At 34.7% G+C, this 24,789-nt stretch overlaps 1 protein-coding gene across 2 annotated transcripts in view; it reads left to right on the top strand.

The window, feature by feature from the left end:
• Positions 1-24,789, top strand: part of KLHL1 (kelch like family member 1) — a 214,403-nt gene that overhangs the window by 60,033 nt on the left and 129,581 nt on the right. For both annotated transcript variants that reach the window (XM_054056354.1, XM_054056355.1), the window contains exons 2-3: positions 7,384-7,566; positions 20,141-20,277. In XM_054056354.1, coding sequence (XP_053912329.1) covers positions 7,384-7,566; positions 20,141-20,277 — 320 coding nt within the window. The remainder of the gene's footprint in view (positions 1-7,383; positions 7,567-20,140; positions 20,278-24,789) is intronic.

Below are 24,789 nucleotides of genomic sequence, written 5' to 3'. Positions count from 1 at the left end.
CAGTCTGAGCAAAATCTTCCTTCCCTCACCCTACTTTCACTTTTTTTCCCTAATAAACAAGAAAAATATTTCTTCTCTATAGAAGCAATTTAGTGGTCCTTTCTCATTTTCTTCCTTCAGTTTCTGAAGGGCTGCTCAGTTTATTTAAGGTCACATATAAACTGGTAGCTAATATGTTGTTTATTGAGGGTGGTAATATTCTTAAGATGCATACACACACAAAATAATGGTGTCATGCATGTTTTTGCTAGGCGCACATATGTCCTATTGTCTGAATTTTGCCTTATGATGTCTGAAGAATAATTTACATTACAATTGCTTTGATCCTTAAATTACATCTAGGAAGAAACACCATTATGAATTATACATTATGCAGATTAAACTTCAGAGCAAGAACAACATGTTTATAATCTGCACTGGAATCCATTTGAAAAATTTTTTTTTTTACATAGAAGAGGATCCTGTGAGACAGCAACAATGTGTCTCTGAGCTGAACAATGTAATCTAAAAAATCCTATTTGATATTTAGATTTTTTTTTTTATACCAAACTTTTCTTTTAGAAAAAAAAAAAAAAAATATAGTCACATGCTGAAATTCTGGGTAGAACCTTAAATTGCAGACAATTGCAGGTAGCAGCCTGAAAAGTATACGCTTTGATCACAAACAGAATTTCAGCCCTGCTGTTGTTCTAAGAAAGTGATTTAAAGTCTTTATAAAACTCTCTCTTTTAATTTTGCAAGTGACTGCTAATGAGAGCCAAGACTTTCATGGCAGTTCACCTTTCTAAGTGCAATTCTACAGATCATTGATTTCTAAGCATTCAGTGAGCAATTTTTAGAGTATAAGTTGTGTGAAGACTTTTTTTCAGTTTTACATACAGGATATTTCTTATGCTTTTTCAAGTTGTAAATAGCAAAACAATATTTTTTTTTTTCACTGAAGAGCTGAATGTATTTTGTTTCTTGACTATGTACTTTGGATATGTGCCCAAAAATATATAGTAAATTACACTGAACTGGTTTTGCATAAGTTTGCATCATCAATCCTGTGTAGGTGAAAATTAAGAAAGTTAAAATAGAGTAGGATTTCCTAGTCCAGTATGAGTGAGATTATATGACATTTTCTAATTAAAGAGTTCTTTATTTGAGGCCAGAGCTTCAGTAGAAGGTATGAGAAATGTATTCCAATTGAGTATGTAAAATACTTAAGTACTCTATGAGGTTCTCTGCTTTATACAGTGATATGCTTCTGCACCTCTATGATTATGATTTCCAGAAAGGAAACCATTTCTAAATCTGAGCCTCTCTTTACTCTGAGAAATGTGGTGTAGTTTCAAGTCACGTGAATTCGCTCACCTCTATTTCAAAGTACCTTTTTTTTTTCCATTTTGAACTTTACTTAGGATATGATTTTAGCTAGTGATGTTTTCTATTGCTGTTTTCAAACCTTTGCAGCTGAGGAGTGGCAGTTTTACTAATTACTTTCCCATTTATTGAGAAGAAAGACACACTTAGCTAAAACTTATCTCTGAGGTCCCTTTTTTCCCCAGCATTTTCTCTCTAACTCCAGACAGCATTACTATAAGCTGAGGGTTTTCACTTCCATATTCTTTGTTATATGTTATTTGTGTGTGAAGTTAGTGAGCAAAAATCAGGTCTGAGTACTACAGTCTTACTGTTTAGAAGAATGAACAGCTGTACAAGGTGAAGGGAACAGCAGATTGCACATCTACATAATTGTAAGGTACCATCTAGTTTGTTCAAAGTATCTTCTGAGAATTAATCTGTGTTTGTCTTGCGACACAAACACAATACAGACTTGAATAAATGTAATCTTGGACAAAAAAGGCTGAAGGTCTTAAGGGTGTCCCTAGGAGAGCTTTGGCTGGGGTGCCTTGTCCTTCTTGCTTACAGTTGGCTACGATACTTACTTAAAGAGTTGTTAATTTGAAGGAAGAGGAGGTACACCGAGGTTTACTGGGATTTTACTGCTGGTTTACATATTTTTTTTGAAGAAGTTAGGAGCAGGTAAAAGGTGATTATAGACTAGCAACTAGCAACTAGCAAATTATAGACTAGCAATTTGAACCATGTTCAAATCAAAGTGCTTTTTTCTAGGAAGAGAGGAGCACTGGGGAGTAAGATGTTCTACATCCTCAGAGTTAAGCTATTGTTTCTGTTTACACTGTTTTAAGAACCATAAATGTTTTTATAGTGATATGCACTTTCGTTTGCCATTTCCTAAAGAAACATTTGAGATTATTGGTTTTTTTTCAATGTTGATAATTCTTGTGCACCTTTTGTTTTCTCGTCCTGTAGTATCACCCTTCAGTATCATTGTCATAATCTTGTGAAAGGTTTTGTTTCCTTATTTCTGTACCATTACCTAAGTAATTAAAAGATAAAAAGTGTTCTTTCTAGACTGAACAAACCCTGAATGTTTGAATTTCCCACACTAAGTTTAGGTTTTGTACTTGCCAACTGAGCGAGTTTATGGAACAAGACCATATGAAGTCTGTCCTGTTCTCCAATTACAGTGTTTTGAGGTACATGAGTGCAAAAAACAGATTTGAATGACTGAAGAAATCTTCAGGTAAATTTTTGCTGTATTTCCTGCAGAATGCACTCAACAAGTGTCTCACTGTACGTGTGGTTCAGGTTGCCTGCACCTAAACAAAAGCAATATGGAAGCAGAAAGGTTATTTTCCTTTTGCTAATTGGTCATAAGTACCTATACATGCCTTGCATGGACTGGTAGAAAATAAGTGGTATTTGCTGGCTGAAGATCTTTTAACTATTTTCTATTTTAACAAGCGTCTGAATGTAAAGCTTTGATTATGCAGACAGAGCATTTGTGATGAAAAAGAAGTAACTCCTGATTAGTAGTAGACTTTTATGAGAGCTTTCTTAGAAAATAAATAAGAGATTAACTTATTGTCTTCTATTGAGCTTGCTACTTGCCATTTTTCAGGATAATGATTTAAAGTGTGCTGGGCCTTCAGGACTTGCATTTTAGTAGTCATTTAATGACTAGCTAAGTGACAGATATACTCATGAATTTGAGGGTGGAAAGCATTGTTTATAAACAGCAAGCAGGAAAGGGGAAAAATTGTGTCTAACAGTGTCTAGTCATTCAAGAACAGGGACCAGCATCAATTGAGTCAGGGTACTTCTCTTTTTTTCTGGTCTGAAAAGTGCAGCATGTTTTGAATAGCCAAAAAGAGGCAGGATTAGTACCTTAGCTGTTCAAATGTAAACTGACTTAGACCTAAGTACTGAATTAACAAACAATATGAACACCTTCAAAATTGCTGTTGTCACTTCTGACTTCCCTGGAGGAAGGAAAGAATTGTGTCTCTTTAACCCTAGCAACCTCATTTATAAAGCATTGATTTATTTCTTGCAAATTACTTGTCATTCTAATTCTTTAGCAATAAAACTGAAGAAGTCTGTGTAGGGCTACAGTCAAAATGGGGGGAAGGGGGGAAAGAAAAAAGCTGAAATATCTACCCACCACCCATACTAATGATCTTAATTCCATCATTACAATTTTATGTGACAGTATTTGTTGATCATCCAACAATATTAAAATAAACTAAACTTAGATTTCTGATCAACATGGGTAGCAGTCCAGGCTAAATAGGAACATACAAGCAAATTATATCACTCACAGGATGACTATGTTTGTTTTATCCTTTAGGAGTGGTCTGCAAGAGGTAACTAGCATAAACTAATTGACTTGTGTAACAAGATTGAATAGACAGATATAAGGAAATATTCCATTCAAAATCACCAATTCATAATTGTTTCTGTTGAGGAATTATAGTTAATAAAATTTTGCCGGTTCAATTTCCTATGAACAGGCTCACACATATTGTAACCTTACCTGCATATTAATGGTAACATTGATTAATTTAATTCAGTTGATGATTTCTTGGGATCCAATTTAATGCTGCACAAATGAAGTTACTGTGGGCAATAATTTTAGAAAGTAACTTATTCCACTAAGCTAGTACCTGTGTATAGCACAGTATACAAGGTCTGACACAACTCTCCTCCCTCCCACCCCTGCGCTGGAGACAGCGTGTGTAACTATTTTATTTAACAAACTAAGAAAATCAACTATGATCACCTTCAAAATAGTTCCTTTCTGAGTTGACACACAGCTATATATAATGCTGCCATTGTTCAAAGCAATTCTGCAGATCATTTTCTGAAAAACACTTAAGGATCTTCGTATTTTTTGCTTTCTCATCTTCTACCAACAAAAAATGAGTTCCTTTGAGTACTGATTTGATCTTTGGGATGTGTTCACCATAAGCCTTAGTCAATAATTGAAAAATTTCTGTCATGGATTTCTTCACTTTCACAAGAAACTTGTTAACTTGCTGTTCACTCTTGCACACTGAGTATTTTCCAAATGAGGGTAGAAAACATCTATATTTGAACATGTGTCCACTCATACTGAATGAAGCCTTGTCTCACTGTGACATGTTAGAACATTTTCTATAACCATCTCTTTGTCTCTCCTTTCCCATTTTTGATTCCTGAGCTATAGGGCTAGTCTTTTTTTTCTTTTTTTTTTTTATTTTGGACCATGTAGATGTCAGGGTGAGATACAAAGATAGCAGTTGATTCTCTGTAAAATTGTCTGTAGGCCACCTTCAATTATGCAAGCTTCCAGCTACTTCAAAGGAACGCTATGAGGCCTAGCAATTATTGTGACAGAAAGACAGACCAGCCTCTCCTCTTCTCCCCTGTGGACCCTTGTACAATGACTGTAGGAATATGTGGAACTCTTTTGGACAAAATTAATTCAAAGGAAATCACTAGTGTACATCAGAAGGAAGTACTATTTTTCTGAACTATATTATAGTCTAGTAAGAGTCAATAAAAACACTATAGTTTTCTTTTTCTGTTTTTAAGATAACTGTATTTCATTTTAATATCTGTTTTTTCATTATTATATTTATGCACATTTCAATTTCTTTCAGCACAGCAGTGCAGATTGTGTTATCTTATAGATCTATTAATATAATTCTTAAATTATAGTGCCTACAGACTTCAAACCTTATATTAAGAAGCTGTTGTATTATTACTATAAATTAGTAAAATTACTTGCGTGCTCCTTAATATTTATCCTGCAATAGAATATGTATCAAATAAGATTGGTTTGAATTAATTGATAATAATTTGTTATGTTGGACTGAAATATGTCCTCTGATGCTCTTCTATTGATTATATCAGCTGTTTTGTATATATCTAGTTCAAGTAAAAACATAATCAGGTTCATCTCATTATAGAATCATCATCATAGAATTCCAGGTAGGAAGGGACCCCTAGGATCATCTGGTCCAACCTTTTTAGGCAATATATTGTTTAAATGAGGCTGCCCAGTACCTGTCAAGCTGAGCTTTAAAAGTGTCCAGTATAGAGGAATTAACCACTTCCCTGGGGACATTGTTTAGCTATTTTCAAGGTGAAAAATTTTCTTCTGGAATCCGATCGGGATCTCCCCAGGATTTACTTGTTGCTCCTTTACTTTTCCATGCGACTCCTTGTAAAAAAGGAGTCTGCATTCTCTTGGTAGACAGCCTATATATACTGGTACATGGTAATGAGGTCTCTCTTAAGCCTTCTCCTCTCAAGGCTGAACAAACTCAGTTCTCTCAACCTTACTTTGTATGGTAGTTTTCCTAGTCCTCTGATCATCTTAGATCATCATCATCTATGAAATCATCCTTCATTTCCAGCACCACAAGATATAGAAAATCTCATAGCTTTCCTTTGAAACAATCTCATTACATATTTATAAAAGAAGAAGATATTGTCTCTGTTGTGAATTATTGGGAAGCATTTGTCTCAGAAGCACCCAAAAAAAGAAGATATTCAATCACTGAAAATAATGAGGATTTGCTTAGCACTCTGACAACCAAAAAAACCCCATAAGTCTGGAAGTCAGGCAGGCATGTTATTACACAATCGACTTAAGAATTACTAAATTCCATAAAAAATCCTTTAGAATGACCCAAAATGCACACAAATACTCACCCGTAAGAAGAGGTCTCTCAGTCCCATAAACTTTACCTTGGGTGGTGTCACGATTCAAGGAGAGAGTCCTCACTGCAAGCCCACAGCTCTGATGAGAACTACTCAAAGGGAGTCTCCAGTGGGACCCCATTTTGTACCCAGTTGACCCTGCTCTGTGGTCAGTTCTAATTGTCTAGGGACCCATCTTCTGTGGCTGTTTGCAACAGTTGACAACAGTTCTCTACGTCTTCTCCTTCAGTGACTCGGGGGACGGGGAAGGAATGGGTGTTTTGTCTAGTTAATTGTTGACTATATTGTTCTCTGCAGTGAAAGAACAGCTTCCCCCTACTCCCTTCTTCCTGAAAAATTAATCAGGTTTCCACAGCCAGAGAGCCCCAAACTTTGTATCTTTTGTGACCCCGGTATTCGTCAGATCCTTGGAAGGCCTTGATCCTTATTAGGTCCTTATCAAGTCCTAATCTTTATCCAGTCCTTGTCTACCATAGCACTAGAGTTATTTTCCTCAAGGGCTAGTACTTGTTGACACATTTTCCTATTTTCAGTAAAGATCTGAATCAGAAATACTGAACAGAGTAAATGTGAAATAAGAATACACAGCTATATATAGTCTAAAAAAAGCTGATTTTTTCTTCCATTTCTATATTTTTTCTATTTTTTTAATTGTAGACATTATCTTTGTAGGGTAAATTCACTTTGTATTAAGGAGCTTTTTGGTTAAAATGTAAGTATGCAATTTACCATTGTGGATATATTCCAAATTCATTACAAATTAAGTCAATCATAGTTTTATTTTTCTTTCCCAGACAGTGTAAAATAAATACGAATTTGAATTGAACTAGAGCAGGTACTATTAGAATCAGTGGAATGATTCAATTGTGTTACCATAATTTCTTTATTTTGTGTGTTCATATTAATATTTAAGAAAAATAGTTTGTTCATTTCTATAAAATCATTTCGCTCTAAAAGGCTAAAAAAAATAAAAACCCCAATCATAAATTAATGATGAAGACATAGATGTAGTATTTACCTTACCATTTATATACTGAATTTATTTTTGTTGTTAATTCTGATATTTTTAATAACTTTATCAAAAAAAGATATGGATTACTTCCATGTCTGTGCAAAAACCCCATTACAACAACATTACAGTGTTAAAAGACTTACAGCTTTAGTTGTCCCTCTCAATGCACTAAGATTTTTCCGTCTTGTACTTCTAGTGATGAGAACTGGGAAGAATACATTGACTACTTATATCAGATTCTAGAAGCCTGTGATGAAATCTAGACAGTTGGTCACATCTTATCAACATGGAGTTTCTCTTCTGGTTTATAGACTGTCAGGAGCCAGCCATCCTTTACCGCCCCACTGTGACATGGATTCATGTAGCTCTGAGGAGTTCTACCAGGCTGTTCACCATGCGGAGCAAACCTTCAGAAAGATGGAGAGCTACCTGAAACAACAGCAGCTCTGTGATGTTATCCTGATTGCTGGGAATCGCAAGATACCTGCACATAGGTAGGGCATAAACATAAGATATTGAAACTACAAAAGTAAGTGGGTTTGGTATGCTTACTTCTTAGAACAGTGTTTTCTATGGCCTCTTATGCCTGCTTCCGTCTTGCTTAAAACATCACAAATGTGAGTAGCTGCAGAAGATGATATTTGAAGGTTGGACCTTTGAAGGGTTTTGTTGTTTTTTTTTTTTTTACAGATTTCAAAAGTTCAAGCAGTATTCAACTAGCTAGCTTTATCATGAGTGTGCCAACCATTTCTCCCTGCTGTGATATTATTCATTTGTGAGCAGAATGGAAATTTCTAAAATGAGGTGCTGTACAGCTGCACTGGACACAATATCATTTTTAGCTTAAGATCATGATGAGTCTTTTATACAGTCTCTCAGACACTTGTTGTGGAATAATACTGAATGCTGTCTTCCTGTGAACTGTTCCTTTGAATAAACTGAAAAATATCATAATTACTTCTAATGACAAGTATAAAAATTGTAATTACAGTAATATTTTTTTTTTAATTGTAGAAGTTTATCTGGCATTAAAGCAGCCAGTATATATGATACTGTGTTTGGGTTTGGGTTGTAATTAGAGCTTAAAATAGTTATTCTTCATTGAGATTTTGGTCGTAGCTATAGACTTTGATTTAGTGCATGCAAATAAAAATTCAGTCCTAAAATTTAGATATAAATACAGAGAACACTTTCCAGGATAGCAAGTCTTTTCCCCTTTGAACTGTATATAGGGCTGCAAACTAAGGGTGACCTATACGCTGCTTGTGCCCTGATTTCTCTGCTAAGGTACTAAATCCAGAAGAGGACTTGTCTTCCCAGCAGGAAAACAAGAAAACAGACAATGCATTTCTGAATTCACAAATTAACTTTATGATTTAGACGAATTCTATAAGGTTATCTTGGCAGCTTAGACTTTACACAGTTCCTTCTGACCTAAGTGAAGATAGACACAGAGACTATTCTCCTGTTTCATAGAAAATTTGGATAATCTGTACTCCAACTCCCATAATAACAATAATAAAAAAGTCCAATGCAATATGCAAAACTGCAAAACCCAATCTTTTGATCAAATACTAAAAAAGTAAAAACAGACAGAAACCTTCATTAAAAAAATTAAATTACCCCAGTAATTGTAAGAAATTCAAAGACAACTCCACTCAACAAGCACTAACCATTAGATTGGTCTAGGTAGTTTGCAGCTCACATGAAGCAGAGTCTGCTTGGTTTCAGATTAGTAGCAGTAATAAACACAGAAATCTATCTCCTCTTCTTCCAGCATATTTTATCCTTAAGACTTTGTTTCTAATCTTCTATCTTCCAAAAGCTGCCAGTTTTAATGTTCCCCTCTTGCCTTGATATACTCAGATTCCCAGACGCCAGCAAAGTCCTCAGCATTTTCTACCCACTCACTTGGCAACTGACACAACTCCTGTGTTTCTGGCTTTTTGCCACTGTTAAATGTTATGCATCTGATGCTTTATGCACCCCTGGTAGTTAGTTCTGATGCCATTTTTATCTAAATCACCGAGATCTTTCCTTTATGGGTATAACTACAGAGGGAATAATATTAAATTTCAGTCCTTCTGTACTTCTGCATGAACAGTATTCCAGAGCTGCAAGATTTGCCTTAAGGTGCCTTTCATCAAAAAGAAAATGAAGTGATAATGACCTAAGGCCTTCTAATTTGTGTCCAGTTTTACATCCTTATGCATTACTGACATAAAATAAAAAGACATTTTCAGAAATAATGAGAATTTTGTTGTTCTTTCCTGACAGTTACTTGGTCTATTTTTACTTTTCATATTTTTCAAGCAAAAAAAAAAAAAAAACAGTGTCTGAATCTACATCCCCAAACTGACAGAAAAAATAGCTATCAAATCAACAGAAATATTTCAGAGATGCTATAATTTGCCTTGTTTGATATAGATGATATAAAATATGCAATTTTTACTATTGTATTTTTTGCTAATTTTGAATATTTTGGTAAACTGCACAGTTTTTAGAGAAGAGACAGAGGAAATTGTAAGTATTTTTTATTAATTTAGTTCATTTTTGCCACTGTTTTTAAGACAGCTGTTCATATTCATATGCTGATTTTTCAGTAGTAAATTTAATTTCACATTTGTCATTCCAATTCTACAGCATATCTAAATCCTTTGGAGCTGGAAAAATACCTTAATAAGAAGATTGACCATGAAATAATAGCCAAGGTCTTATTTTAATTTTCTAATAAACCTTCAGACAACTTTAAATTTGATTTTCTACTTCCCTGTGGTCTGCAGTCAAAAGACTAAATGTCAAAGAACTGGCAAAAGCAACTGTTGAATTATGCAGAACTGAAAAGATTGTGTTCTAAATAAACTAAAGTTTTGTCCAACAAGATAAAATTAAGTGAAATATGCTCTGAATTTTCTGTTTGTTTTTTTTTTTTTTGTTTTTTTTTTTAAATAGTGTTTGCTTTATGTTGTTTCTGACAAGTATGGTTGGACAAGAACAAAAACAGGCTGTTTAATGTGGCCATTACAATCCTAGAATATCATTTAATTTGGAAGAGCCCTTCTAAGAGTCCAATTGAAATCCTCCTCCTCAAAGCAAGGTCAAGTCCAAGGTTATATTAGGCTGTTGAGGGTCATACTCAGTTAGTTATGAAATATCGTCACTTCTTGAGGTTCCTCTCTTGTAAACCTGTTCCAGTTTTTGATTACCCCCACTGTTTTTAGTGATCCAGAATGTAGCTTCTAGATCTTCCTGCTGAGGCAAAGCAGTCTGAAGTTACCCGCTTCTTCCTTCTTAAGGATGGACATGGAACTTGTGAGGAAAAAAAAAGTGAGAAAATCAAATTAGAAGGGAGATCGTAAAACATAATCATTGAGCTCTAGTTGCCCACTTGGAGGCACCATGCCAAATTCCCAGTCTTATTAGAGCTGCTTTTCACTCTTTAGGTGACTCAAACAGCTTTAAAGTTATAATGTGCTTAATCTTGTTGTTGGCTCCTGAACATCATGTTTCTGTAATCTAATCTTCCACTAAAGAGGTCATAGATGTAATCTTCCAGGTGAAGGAATAGCAAAAGGAAGTACAAACCAAGTAAGTATTGTAGTGATAAACAAGCAAGCAAAAATGGTACTGAAAGAGCTGAAGACCTCTGTAGAAGGCATCCCAGAGGGGTAAAGAACCTGACATTTAAATAAATTATTAAAAAAAAAACCCAAACAATAAACCTATTTTTTGTGTTATATTACTGTAACCCGTATAGATAATAATCAAATGCAAAAATGTAAAATATCGTGAAGACAGAAAAATAGTAAAATAATAACTTGCTTCCCCTCATTTAAGCTGCTGCACTATTAACAGTCCATAATAATTTTAAAATATTATGAAAGTGGAGTTTGTAGTTTCTCCACTCACTCTAGAGATGCATGCATTATATATATCTTTCTCATTTTCTGTATCTCTCATTTAGATTATTACTTTGTTCAGAAAAGAAACACATTGTAACTTTAAAGTGCCTGGAATAGAAGAAACTCTGACATTGCTGTTAGGCAACAAAGAAATGAATAAAACCAACACTGTAATTGACACTTTCTTCGTCTATCCAAGTTACAATTAAGCCTAATGCAGTTGTATCGAAATCTTAACTAAACTGCAGCTAGCAAACATCATCTGAAGGAATAATTCCATGGATCAATATGAAAATAAAATGCATATTTGCCACAAGTGATTTGGTTGTTTTGACTGAAAGCAAATAACTTGAACCATAGTTTTAAATACTATATTTGAAATACTATGTTCTGCTGCTGATTAAACATGAAAAATGCTGTGAAGAAAACTACCAAAGTCAATGCAAATTACAGACAGAGCTTTATGATTTGCACTGGAGAGTTCATTAAAGCTTCCAGCCAGGATTGTGTGAATGTTATAGAAAATTCTAAATTCAAGTTGAGGTGTAAGCTCTAAGTTAGATTTTGACTAGAAATTGTGCACAAGACAATACAGAAATTCAGTACTAGAGGGGAAAAAAGAAGAAAAATAATGTAAGCATTTAATTAAAACAAAACTCTCCTATGTAAGAGACTGAATTGCAATAAAACAGAAAATTCAATAAAAACAGAAAATGCAAAAGATGTAGGAGGACTAACATCCTCAGCTTGTGACTCTGACTTTCATTGCACTTGGTGAGAACCCAAGATCGTGAATGAAGACTTCTTTCTACTTTTGGTTTTTTTATGTAATATTCTCAATTATAGTTGAGTTTATAATGAGAAATCTGATTCTTTATTTGCTGTTACCACTTAATATCAAAGAAAAATAGCCTTTTGTATTCTTTCCAATACTTAGGATAAGAGTCGAGGGAGCTCTTACCATGGTGGAATAGGGAGCACAGAATAACTAGAAAATTACCACTTACATATAAACCAAAGAAATGCTTTATTATGGCTACTCAAATCTGTCTACAAGTGTTTGGATGAAAAGCAATATGCTTTCTTTCAACATAGCATTTAAATTTTTCACAAAAAATACTGAAATAAATTCAAGGTTTTTGGATGTTCAGCCTTGAACTAGTACAGCTTTTACTTGCCATGATCCTGATAAATTCAATAAACCTTTTTCAACAAACTGTAATTGATGTTCCCCGTTTTTAGTTCTCTAAGGAGAAGCACCATATTTTTCGATGTATTTTGAGTGCTGTTATAGAGAGGTGAAGTTTAAGAAATGATGACAGTATCAATAAAATGAAAAAATATTGGAGAAAGTTAAGCTGAAAGGAGAGATGAAAGGGTAAAGAAGTAGGCAGGGAAGAAAAGTTTAAAGGCAAGGGGTGAAAGAAACAGAATGCACAATATAGAGTTTGGAGACTCATCTTGTTTTCTTGTGTTTGTAACAGACGCTCATGGAAAGGACACAGTATAAACAGCACGGCTGCCCTATGTTCACTCCTAGATCTCTGTAATGACAGTTTGAGGAACTTCCTGAGTAAAACATTGCATCTAAACTATGGACTTACTGTCCATGAATTTAAAAACAAATTATTCAAGTAATGTGTTCAGGACAGAAAACCAACAAAAAAATCCTGACATTAGAGAGAAAGCAGCAAGGCAATTTAAGTAAGCTTTCAATATTAATCTTGATTGGTAACTTTTTTATTTTTTTAAGAAGGAGCAGTAGGTAGAGAACGTTTCCTAATGTAAAGAATAGTATTAATATTTTCAAATTAATTTCTATGATTTTCACAACGAATTATTCACACAATTCAGTGTGAACCTGTTGAAGATTTTGCATATGCAGAAATGGGCATTGCATTTTGCTTCAGTGTGGTCCTCTCCAGGGGCTGTAGGTGAGTCTCTGTTCTGAGCAGGGAGTGGAGAACACCTTCTTCCCCTCCTTATTCTCTCACTTTGCTGTCTGCAGAGCTGATTCTCTCACATTTTCTCATTTGTCTATTACAACTTCTCTTGTGCAGCATTTTTCACCTTTTATTAACTATGTTATCACAGAAGCACCAGTAGTGTTGCTGATCATCTCAACTTTGGGAAGCAGAGGGTCCCTTTTGGAGCCAGCTAAGGCTGGCTCTGTCCAACATGGAGATGGCTTCTACTGTCTTCTCATACAAGCTAGTCCTGCAGCCCTTCTACTACCAAAACTTTGCCATGAAAACTCAATATAATGTTCTGGGTGTTCAAAGACCGATTGAAAAAAGATGTGCTGAAGAACTGTAGAGGTATTTTCAAGGTCTAAGTGGCATCATTTATTACCAAGATACAAAGTTATTAAGCCAGACTACTAATGCTATTGTTTTATGGAGTGGAAGTTGGTGCAGTAACTGAAATGGTCTTTGAAGAGTGAGAGAAACGAGGATGAGATGTGTTAGGAAGAAAGAAAAAAACAACATTCAGCTGCCTAGTCTCTTCTGAGATGTCTTGAGTTACACTGCCTAGTTTTCATCATGTAATACAGAAGGATGCAGAGTTATCATATCTTTTTTTATTCTGAAAGCTTTTTTCAGTTTTCACTTGTGGAGTTACAGTGAATAAATAAAATCATTAAATCCATGAACAGAGGATCACAGTTAATTTTGTTGTCTTTCTACATTCAGATATGTGTGCCCTGTCTGAAAATGTAGTTTTTCTTCTGGAGAAGAATAGTGAGCTCTGCTTTGCAATTGCATCATAATGGATCACTGTCAACTCTCACCTTCATCATTGTGGCATTTTGCCCCACCTACGCATTCCCAAATGTTGAGAAGTTGCTTGGATTCATATTTCTGTCTTCCATTTTTTTCCCATACTTCTCTTGGTGCAAAACAGCATAGAGTTCAAAATACTAGCTGCAATAGCAGATATCGTCAAAACTGACACAAGGACACAAATTGACACCGGCAAAGTGTTTTGGACAATGTACTTTGTCATCGTCTGGCACCTGTGGTATGTGCCTTACTTACAGTCTCTGAAAAAAAATGAGACTTTCTTCTCTGGGATATTAGTGGTGTTGTTGTTGTTGTTATTTAGTTGTTCTAGATGAAATTGCCTTTGCAAATAGGTTATTTTATAAATATTACTCAGATGGTCAGGGTAAAAAAAAAGTTTATCATATCATTCTCTTCTGTTTTCCTCCTAAACGAGATAACATGTAGGATAGACTGTCAATATTAATGGCTACAATCGGAATTATGTGACAATTCTCATTAATTTAACTGCTGTATACTCACTGTCCGCTTCTTTACTGAATAAATGTGATTTTCTGATATTTTAGTGAGCTAATATCAAGTTACTGAATTATTAGCCACTGATTGCACTATGATAATGGTTCTAAGCAGATGCTAAATCCAAAGTTTACTCTTCTGTTGGTTGACTGCACAGGTTTCTTTTACAGAGACTGGGAGAAAAAATGCACAAAATTAGAATGACTTTTAGCAGATTTTTTTGTCTTTTTTTTCTTTGTAATATGAGTATGTTTTTCAGTTGTCGAAGGGTGCATGTATGTATATACACTCATATGCATTCATAGATATAATTTACAAATCTGCAAATTTAAACTCTAAATTCTGAAATTAATGATTTTCAATGAACAGTGGAAAGATTCACATAAAGCATGTTTTTGAGAGGTCAGTTCAGTCAGAAGTTATGTTACTTTTGAGACTTAGTTGCTTTGTGTATTGTTCTGCTTTAAATGAATAAATAATTACAATGTAGAAAATTGAAGTAGCTGATGCTTTGTTGGCAAGCAAGTCTGAGATGACAGAAACTTGGATTCGAAAAGGAAAGGAGCTCATGAGTAAACCAGAGACAAAGGACAGAATTGAGAATGATTTGCTATGCATTCTCTTCACAGAAAGTAGGAAAGAGGAGTAGATACTTTATTAGTTCCCAATATGGTTTTAGCAAAACTAGTTTATGAGTTCCAAATCCTGGACCATAGCCAGCACAAACATTTCAACCCCCGCTGGTGAAATGTGTCTTGGGGTCTTCCAAATAGGAGACAGAACCTCCCTATTTTTGTATATGTTATATATACAATATATTTATATTATATATATTATTTTGCATACCTCCCCGAATGTATTTTTGTTCCATATGGATAGAGTACAATTTTGGGTTTTGAGAGGAGGAGAAACAGAATGTGAAGCCTGGAGAGACTGCAAAACGGAACATGGACATTGTTTCAATCTAATTGTTATTGTGTTTCCACTTTGGAAATTCCTGAAAATGCCTCTGCTCGTCAAATTAGTCAACAGAATGAAAAGATGTTGCTCTAATCCATAAGAGAAGGAGGGAAAACAGTCTATGAATAATTGGTACACACTATATGAAAAGCTTGCAATATAAAAGTGGTCAATGGAATCTATTATTCTCTTCCTGGAGTCAGGATGCACAGTGTGATTCGGTAATCTTATTAGATTTTAAGGACAAGGATAATATTTTATGTGTGTTCTGACTTTCTTTACGTACTTACAAAATCAGAAGTCAGAGGCACTTACAGCAGTAACAAGCCCAAATTAACATTTCAGTATCCTGATTGCAAGGGAAGAGAGGTAGATGACAAAGAATTCTATATCTGAAATGCTAACTAGATGACAGATGGAGGTAGAAGGTACATATAGTGGCAAATTCTTCAATACAGAATGGCTATTACGTATTTAATGTTGATCTTAAGTAAATTGAATTAGATCTTAAGGAACATGTTAACAGATTAAGAAAAAAAAATAAAATGTTGCAAAACAAATAAGTTACCGTTGATAAAACACGGAATGGAGGTTTTGACAAGCAAAATTCCTTAAGCTACCAATAGCTTTTATGGCAAACACTTTCTACTTAGTTTTGCACAGTCCACTAAGGAGTACAGAGCAAGAAATTGGTTTGTGCTGTATTACTGAAACCAAGTTGAAAATGGCTCCGTATTCTACTTCAGGTGCATTAAAGCCAATTATAATAATATGTGTGTGAAAGACTGAATGAAAAAAAGTGGAACACATGACATATGTAATTCTGGATTATGGACGGCATGGAAGTAGGTGATCCCAATTAGCTACAGATCAGAATTCTGAACTAGGAGATACCAGTTTAAAGTTGGCAGGCAATATCTGGTTTTCAAAAAATTTTATTGACAGCTGGACATCATTTTTTTCTGAAGGTCTTTGGTACTGAGCATGGAATAGTCTATGTACTGTATGTTCTCTAAGGCTTTTATAGCTTTTTCTGTGTTTGGTGAGCTGATAAGAGAGAGTGCCACAGTCATCAGGAAAGGTAATCACTACCTGATGTAACCCTGATCTGTTATCAGCTGATCAGGGTTATCATAACAGCTGATCTGTTCCACAGCTTGCACCTTTGTTGTGTTTCACTCAGAAAAAGTGTCTGTCTTTATTGTACTGCCAGAATTGTTCTGGAAGTGACAGCCAGTGGTTGCTTCTTGCTTTTCCTGATTTTTTTTTCCAAGAGCTATATATTCATTTGCTATATATATTTTCAAGAGCTGTATTCATTTGCTATATACCTTAGCAAATGTTCTATGTTCTTAAAATTTAGGATATCATGAAGCCTTCTCTACATATACAGTAAATGTTTGCCTCCTGTCAGAAAAGCTGTAGAGCATCACTATCAATAAAGACACTCAGTGTCAGCTGATGTCCTCTACAGAGCAAGAAATCATGTTTAAAAGTAATGAATGTTCAACTACATAAATTACCTCAATATGAGTGGAAAAAAAATTTATCATGCATAGAGTTTTCAGTTGTAGTAGTGTCTGAGATTCTACTCAGTTGGCAGTAAAATATCATTGGAGTTTGCTTAGAGAATATCAAGGTTTGCCTCTTTAGTTTGTTTCTTTTGTTTGTTTACTTCTTCTAATTCATAAATGCACCAACCAAGTTGACGGAATTCAGTATTGAAGTTGTATATAGTAACAGCTGTGAAAATTGCAAGGAGATATTTTGTTATAAAAGAAAATAAAAACTGATGTCATGGGATAAAAAGGTTGCAACAGGAATCAGTTATATTCTGTACTTTCAAAGAAACCAGAAATATATCAGGCTGAATTTAGATGTAGTAAAGGTAGTGAAGTCCCTTAATCTGGAGAAAGGCTTTCTAGGTCCTCAAACTTGTTTTTAGCCATGAGTGACTCTGAAAGATGAAATAGTTTATTATGCATTCTCACTGCCAGATCAGTAGTTGAAAAAGGGATGACATCCTGAGACACTTGACCTTTCTTTATGAATGGGTCAACATGCCTTTAAACCAGGATTCAGAGCAGTTTGGAGCCTTCTGAGCTACAAAAAGCAGCAGATTGTTACATATTAATTGATCTTTTTGATTTCTTACTTTTCATTTTCTATATCAACATTGGAACACAAGATTTACAAAACATGTCGCCTTTCAGAATTAAGTGTAATTAACAAGTTCCAATTTAGCATATGAATTACTTCTCAAGAAAAAAAAGTTTGTGTCTTAAAATCAGTTAGCTTTTTTTTTAAATTATATTCAGTTAGTCAAATAGTTGATTTAGTACTTATATTGGCCTTTGCTTAACATACGGAACTTAAAAAATCCTCTTATCATTCAGATCAAAACCTTACTTGCTTATGTGAGCTGCTGTTTTTACAGAACATTTCTGCTCACTTCAGCCGTTTTCTTTAGCAGGTGGTGCAAACCAGTTAGGGATAAAACTGTAAGTAAAATCAGTACTGCTAAGAACCTGACATCGCTGTATATTTTTCAGAGTTTTTCAATTTGGACTGGATCTTGTCTAGTCTTGTAGACTGAATGCTTATTTGCAGCTGGAATCCATTAGATAGTGCCTTTGAATTTCCTCACCCCAGAATAATCCATGAGAGAAACTGTGCAAAATCACTGATTTTTGTAGAGAGTTATAATCCTACCGGTATTTTTTTTCTGTCCCTCTACTGTTTTGTCATCTTTGAGTTGAGAATACACATAGAAGACGATTGTATAATAAATAATGTCCAAACATAAATTATATAAATTACAAATATAAGATCCTGCAGTTTAAAAATATTTCAATTGATCATCAGCTGATATATTAAAATTTCTGCTCATTAATTGGTTTTGACACAGCAGAGTTTTACTTCTGCTTTTAGCAAGTGATTGAAGACTCATAGTACAATTTAAACGTGAATTAATAAATCTGAAGGAATGGCTAATGCAAAATGCTTTCAAATGGAAATTGTAATCACAGAGTTATATCTCTAAGTGTGAGAGAGTGTATCTTATAGAAAATCAACAATCTGTCCTGTTTTTTTCTTTTTGCTGTGATTTCTCTTTTTTTAAATCAAGCATCAAATAACAATGAATCAAGTCAATTGTTTATATGTGATCAGAAAAAGTATGTGAAGAAGGATTACAAGATTTTTAGTTATCCAGAATTTTATGGTTATCCCAGTTGACTAAATACAGACTTGTGATATTCAACTGAGATGATACTAATAAATAAACAAACACAGAGATAAATGTCCCTCAGTGTTTAAAAAAATAAACAATTACATAATTAGGAGTCTCTGGAGGTAGCAACAAAGTATTTTATAATTTCATCCTTTTGTAATCATATTGTCTTTATTAATAACGTGACTATAAATGTGAGCTGTTTGTGAGTTAGGATCTTTACTCCTAAAGTTCATGAGTTTAACCCATGAGGTTGCTAGAGTTTAACACAATGCCAGAAGTGATAGATACACCTAGTCGTTGCTCATTATTTGAGCCAGAGTGAAGTTCCAACTGCCCTACTTGCTGTTAAAATATAGTCGCTTAAAGCACTGTAAAATTATGCAGCCAATTCAAACTGTCATATTTTACTTTGTTATTGGAATGAGCTAAGAGAGGTAAAGAAATCAATTACCACACTGGCTGATAAGTGGTAACTTGTTATTCATACTTTTTTTTTTTTTTTTTGCTTGGACAAAATACTTAACTATATACACGTGGCTAAATATTTTCTTTTGGTTTCCAAGTTCACCAGTTGTGACTCTTGTGTCTTTTATCAATGTGCTTGTGTGTTCTGTTTTTGAATTAAATCAGAAATATGATAATCTTTTATAGAAGCATGTGGTACACTATTTATAACTGTACCATATTGCTAGCTCAAGATCATCTGTAAATATTAATTCCTAGCAAAATCTTAATATCACTGTAGATGGTGTTGTGAAGAATAAAGACCCCTGTAATGGCAATCATACTTGGTAGTTACTGTAGTTATAGAATCATAGAATGGATTGGGTTGGAAGGGACCTTAAAGATCATCTAGTTCCAACTTCCCTGCCACGGGCAGGGACACCTCCCACTAGATCAGGCTGCTCAAGGCCCCATCCAACCTGGCCTTGAGCACTTCCAGGGACAGGGCATCCACAACTTCCCTGGGCAACCTATGCCAGTGCTTCACCACCTTCATTGTGACAAAATTCCTTCTTGTGTCTAGTCTAAGTCTTCCCCTCTCCAAGTTATAGCCTTTCACTCTAGTCCTATCACTACATGTCTTTATATAAAGTCTCTCCCCAGCTTTCTTGTACACCCCCTTCAGGTGCTGGATTTATCTACATCAGATCTGCAAACGAGCCATTCACATTTTGTATGTATTATATTTTGAAATTATTTTCCTTTGAAATTCTTTTCCTTTGAAAAGTTTCTGAACACAATCATTGCATAAGATGCTAACGCTTGAACTGAAGGTTGAAACATTGTGTAAAGTTATTTGCTGCTAGTAAAGGTTATAACAAACAGGCATTTTAAGAACAATAAAGATTACCTCAGAAGCATGAAATGTGTTTCCTTAATAATTGGAATGTATACATGACTGGAAAGTTATCAGAAAGACTGCAGATTTTGTGTCCTCTAGTCTTATGCTAATTTGCCACTTGGTTCATATCACAGGGAGCAAAACCAAATTAGAATTAAATGTCATGCTGTATTTTGCTGTCTACATGCATTAATAATATATTGCTCCTGAGAATTTATAATTAATATGAAAATATATTTTAATAAGTTGATGGGTTTTATATATATATATATAATTTCTAATACAGATATCAATGTAAATGACACCCATTTCTAACTTTTCTTGCAGACTTGTCCTCAGTTCAGTGTCTGACTACTTTGCTGCCATGTTTACAAGTGATGTTTGTGAAGCCAAACAAGAAGAGATCAAAATGGAAGGCATAGACCCCAATGCACTGTGGGATCTTGTTCAGTTTGCATATACAGGTATTGTACTGCATACATTATACTTCCTATAGAGAAAGATGTCGATAGGGATTTTTACATTCCAATTAATTATATTTATTTTCTGAATATTTTTTAATTTCAATTAGTCAAAACACTTATTTACCATTTCTGGGAATGAATCAAATTAGTCTCTCATCTCCAAACTGTTAAATATGTCAGGCTTGGAAAGTACAAGAGACTCTAAAAATTATATATTTTGCTTGGTTTTCAAACAAGAGATCCTCATATGCACGATTCAGATTACATGACCTCATTTAAGGAACAGCTGTATTTTTTTAAAAATAGCTCTATACTACTATTCTAGTCGAATTTCAGTTAAAATAATGACATAAATCTTTTATAATTTTAAATATTAAAACATTTAAAACTGTTTTATTGTGAGCTGTATGTTGTCAGTTTCATTTCCTGTTATAGGCTGATACTCTATTGTGTAATATAAATTTATGAATAACTCATAACTTAGACTTAATAACTCAGAATTTCCTCCTGAATACTTATTACACTTTAATGAGTAATAGATTTGAGTTTTATCCTTCTTAAGCAAGCTGTTACATACAGTGTATCTGAAATGCATTATTATGAACAAATACTAAAGTTATAAAATAAAGTAATTAAAAGAGAGGAAATGTCAATAATAAGATTTGTAGTCTGAACTTGTCTCCTCTTACCTATGAGTCATGTAAGTATAAAATACGTGCTGTTTTCTATTTCTGTTTCCTAAAAGACATCCTCATATTGTTTAAATTAACCATATTATATCCTGATGTTTATTGAATATTTGATTTCAGCTTCAATTTTAAATGCATAGCCCACATCCTGCAGTCTTAATCCTCTTTAAATACGCATATATTAATTTACTCATAAGTTGCTGTTTGCTTTGATATATTTAATCAGGATATCTGCTGTTTATTTTATGACATAATAGCTTCATCATCTTAATAGGAAACAGAAACTACAAATAAACATAATTTAAGTTAAAAATGCTGGTTTTGAGAATCGTATTTGAGAAATTCAAGTTCTAGGGACGTCAGAGAGTTTTTATTTGTATAATACTCCACATGTCCAAAGGGTAGTGCCTACTTCCTTCAGTTACAGTTTTGCTGTTCAGGAATGTATATCATCCAGAGGATTTCAAGCTAGGGATCTATGAATAGAAGAACATGTAAGTAGTTCTCACCGTTAATGAGAAAGATACAGTCTAATTACTAGATATAAGTGTAAAATCAATGGCACAGCAATACCAAGGCAAAATCAAGAATAACTGCACAGAACAGCAAAATATCCTACTGGTAATGTTAAATCATCTCTGTAAGAGAAAGCTTAAGAGGAAGACGACCTAAGAGTAAGATGAGGGATGCTGGTGTCATCTGGGAACAACACTGTGGAAATACTGAAGTACTACATGGTTCTTTTGCCTCAGTTTTCACTAAAAGATCACATGCAAACCCACAGCAGAGTTCTATTGACAAGAAAAGATAACATGTAAGTGTAGCTTAAGAAAAGAAAGAGAGAACAGAAGGAGGCAAAAAGATACTTAACCATTTTCAGTATGAATAAAGCCATCTCAGAACTTTATTGGTTATCTCTGAGAACTTTGGAGACTGGATGAAGTAAGAAAAGATGAGAAAAAGCAAACTCTTTCCACCTTCTGCAAAAGAATAAGATTTTCAGCTGCTTTATTCTCTTTGATCTGTCCATGCCGTGTGATATACCTTGTTGGTTATATAAGGTGGAAAACTTGGAGGTTACTTCTTGTGGTTAGGTACTGAAGGATCAGCCTTAACAAATGAATGAAAAGAGAACTCCACAGGTAGCATAGTTTTCCTTATGTGAATTTGCATCTCTAATATTCTTTCATTTAAACTGTCACAAAATGCCCAAACTACGTTAAAGTTGACAACATTATGTGCCATCGTAATATCACCTTGAAGAATTAGAAACTTAAGGTGGTAACAAGGATCTCTGATTTTTGTCACTTTCAGTGGTAACACTGCATCATTATCTTTTCAGTTCTAACACATATTGGAAACTAAATAAGATTTAACAAATGACTTCTTAAGTTCGCAGCTGAAAATGAAATTTCACTTATCTATATCAATCCTGGCAGTTTTAGCCAAATCCAACCAGCAATCTCTCTAACAAACCTTGAGTATAGCCTGGATACGCAGACTTATTGTGAATGAGCATTTCTTTACCTCATTTGCTTTCTTGATCTTAAAACCTGAGCTTTCATTATTTGCAGTTCTGCTTTAATGTTTTTGATAGCGCTGGAACTAGAGATTGAGTTTCTGGTATTTTGCTGCCATTGATGACTCTGGGAGCCTTCCTTTAAAGTTACAACAGAGCTGTGAAGTTACTATAGATTTCCTCATACTACACCAGACTATCTAATTAGTATGTGTTCCTAATAGTGATCAGAAGAATAGTTTAGTCCTTTCATACAGTTAATAAAACTGAAAAAGTGAAAATCAGTTAATTGATAGAAAACAAAAAACTCTTGATTTATTTATGCACATCTGAAAAAATATAGAGCATGGATCATACATGGAAAAGGTTCAAGCCCTGCTGCATAGCTTTTAATTAGATTTTATTTGCATGAGTTCTTAATTAAAGGACTGTCAAGTGTCTTCTCTGTCAGTGATGTATCTAATAACACACACACATGGCAGACAGCAGGGATGTAGCGAGAGAGAAGCTACCTTTAAGCACAAAGGGCCTTAGGTTCCTTCAGGACAGAAGTTTTAATTAATTAAATAACCCAGAGTGGTTTGTTTACTTGGTTTTGATTTTTGGATTTGAGGGGATTTTTCTTTTTAATTCCTGAAACTCAATTGTCTGCATGAATAAACATAGCATAGTTTGGGCCTGTGCCCATTTATAGTGCTTATACAGTCCAGGGGTTATGACAGCCACAGGATCATTCTTCAATGTGCAGTTTGGATGTGACTACTGTGGTTTGGAGGATGACAGAGTTTAGCGTATAACTGAGTCCATTTAATTCCATTTAGCCTCTGTGCTAGAGGCAAGTCCCAGACAAGCTTGATTTAGCAGATATAATAAGTGGCCATACGTATACTATTAAAGGCAACTGCTCAGACAAACAGTCCCTGGTTCTGGGATGGCAGCCTGCTTACAGTGCTTCAGACTACTCCCCTCTGGGAGATACTGATCACATTGAGAACTGGAGTGACCGTATACTGTGTATGTTGTGAAGGTCTTTGTGTCTACCTCTGTGACATATTGAATAAGTTCAAGAGTTGTTTATTCTGTGGTACCATGTTAGACACCCCTATGAATGTGAACCGTCCCTATCTAGCACCTTTTTTCCAGGAGACTGTTACCTGCTGCTGTGCTGCTACATTTGCTCTGCCATGTACTTGATGGTTGACTTTGCACTTTCACAGAATAAGCCCCTGTGAATTTTCATTCACTTCAGACGGCAGATCAATGGTTCCAGGAAATCTGCAGTGACTGATAAAAGGACAGGTTGAGGAAACTAAATTGACCTGAAAGACTTTGTTAGACGTTGTGTAATGGCGAGTACAGAAAAATGGTCAGAAGTCATACCAGATGGTGGTAGAGCTTGAATAAACTTTACTTCTGGATATGGAAGATACACTATAAAATTTTCTTCCTGGAGCAGATACTTGTCATAAACTCCTTTTCAGGAGTCAATAAAGAGACAATTGCAATTATCCACAGAAGCCTTGTTGACAGGGTTGCTCCAGTTTAGGATGTGGGAAGGTGGTAGTGATCTCATGATCTGCAAAACTTCATTCAGATTATGTGTCCACCTATGTTCTGCGTTGACTATGCTTCCAAAATCATATGTACCTTTGCTCTTTTTAAATTTCCTACTAGTACTGGAACAATTAACAAGATTCCTGTTTTCATATAATGTTCCTCATTAAGTTCTTATTTATGCATTACCAAAACCTTGCTGCAACACCAACCATCATTCTGGGGCTGAATTATCAGCTCTACTGTCCATGTGTACAATATAAAAATCTTCCGAAGTTCCTCACTGTAACTACAGGACTAGATTGTGATCCTCCTTAATCTGTGGATGTCAGCCAGCTTGGAGTGATGTACCTTCTTACAATGGATGTCTTTCTGATCCTAAAACTAACTGTGGGCTTTCACATAGTTCAGGTCTTCACAGACATGTTTAGTTTAACCAATTGCAGAGGCTGCCTTCTTAGTGTTTTAAGGGTTTTTATTTTGTTTTGTTTTGTTTTTTTTTTGAGCAATCGCTGCTCTAACGATCTTGTGTGCAGCTGGAGCAGATATTTTCCATTCCTGTCAGTGAAACACTAAGTCTTTAGTTCTTTCTGGAGCTATACAACAAAATGAACGGGTACTTGTGCTATACCATACTTTCTCAGGCATGTTGGCACCAACAGTGGGCAGTAGGAAGGCTAGAAAAGTATGCTTATCTTGCAAAGCAGATGAGGCAGATTATGATCTAACAATCAGCTCAGTGGTGTACGA

Source organism: Cuculus canorus, chromosome 1, assembly GCF_017976375.1.
Source record: "Cuculus canorus isolate bCucCan1 chromosome 1, bCucCan1.pri, whole genome shotgun sequence".
Taxonomy (NCBI): Eukaryota; Metazoa; Chordata; class Aves; order Cuculiformes; family Cuculidae; genus Cuculus; species Cuculus canorus.
The sequence above is the reverse complement of the archived record's forward strand: the minus strand, read 5'-3'. Positions and strand labels throughout refer to the sequence as shown.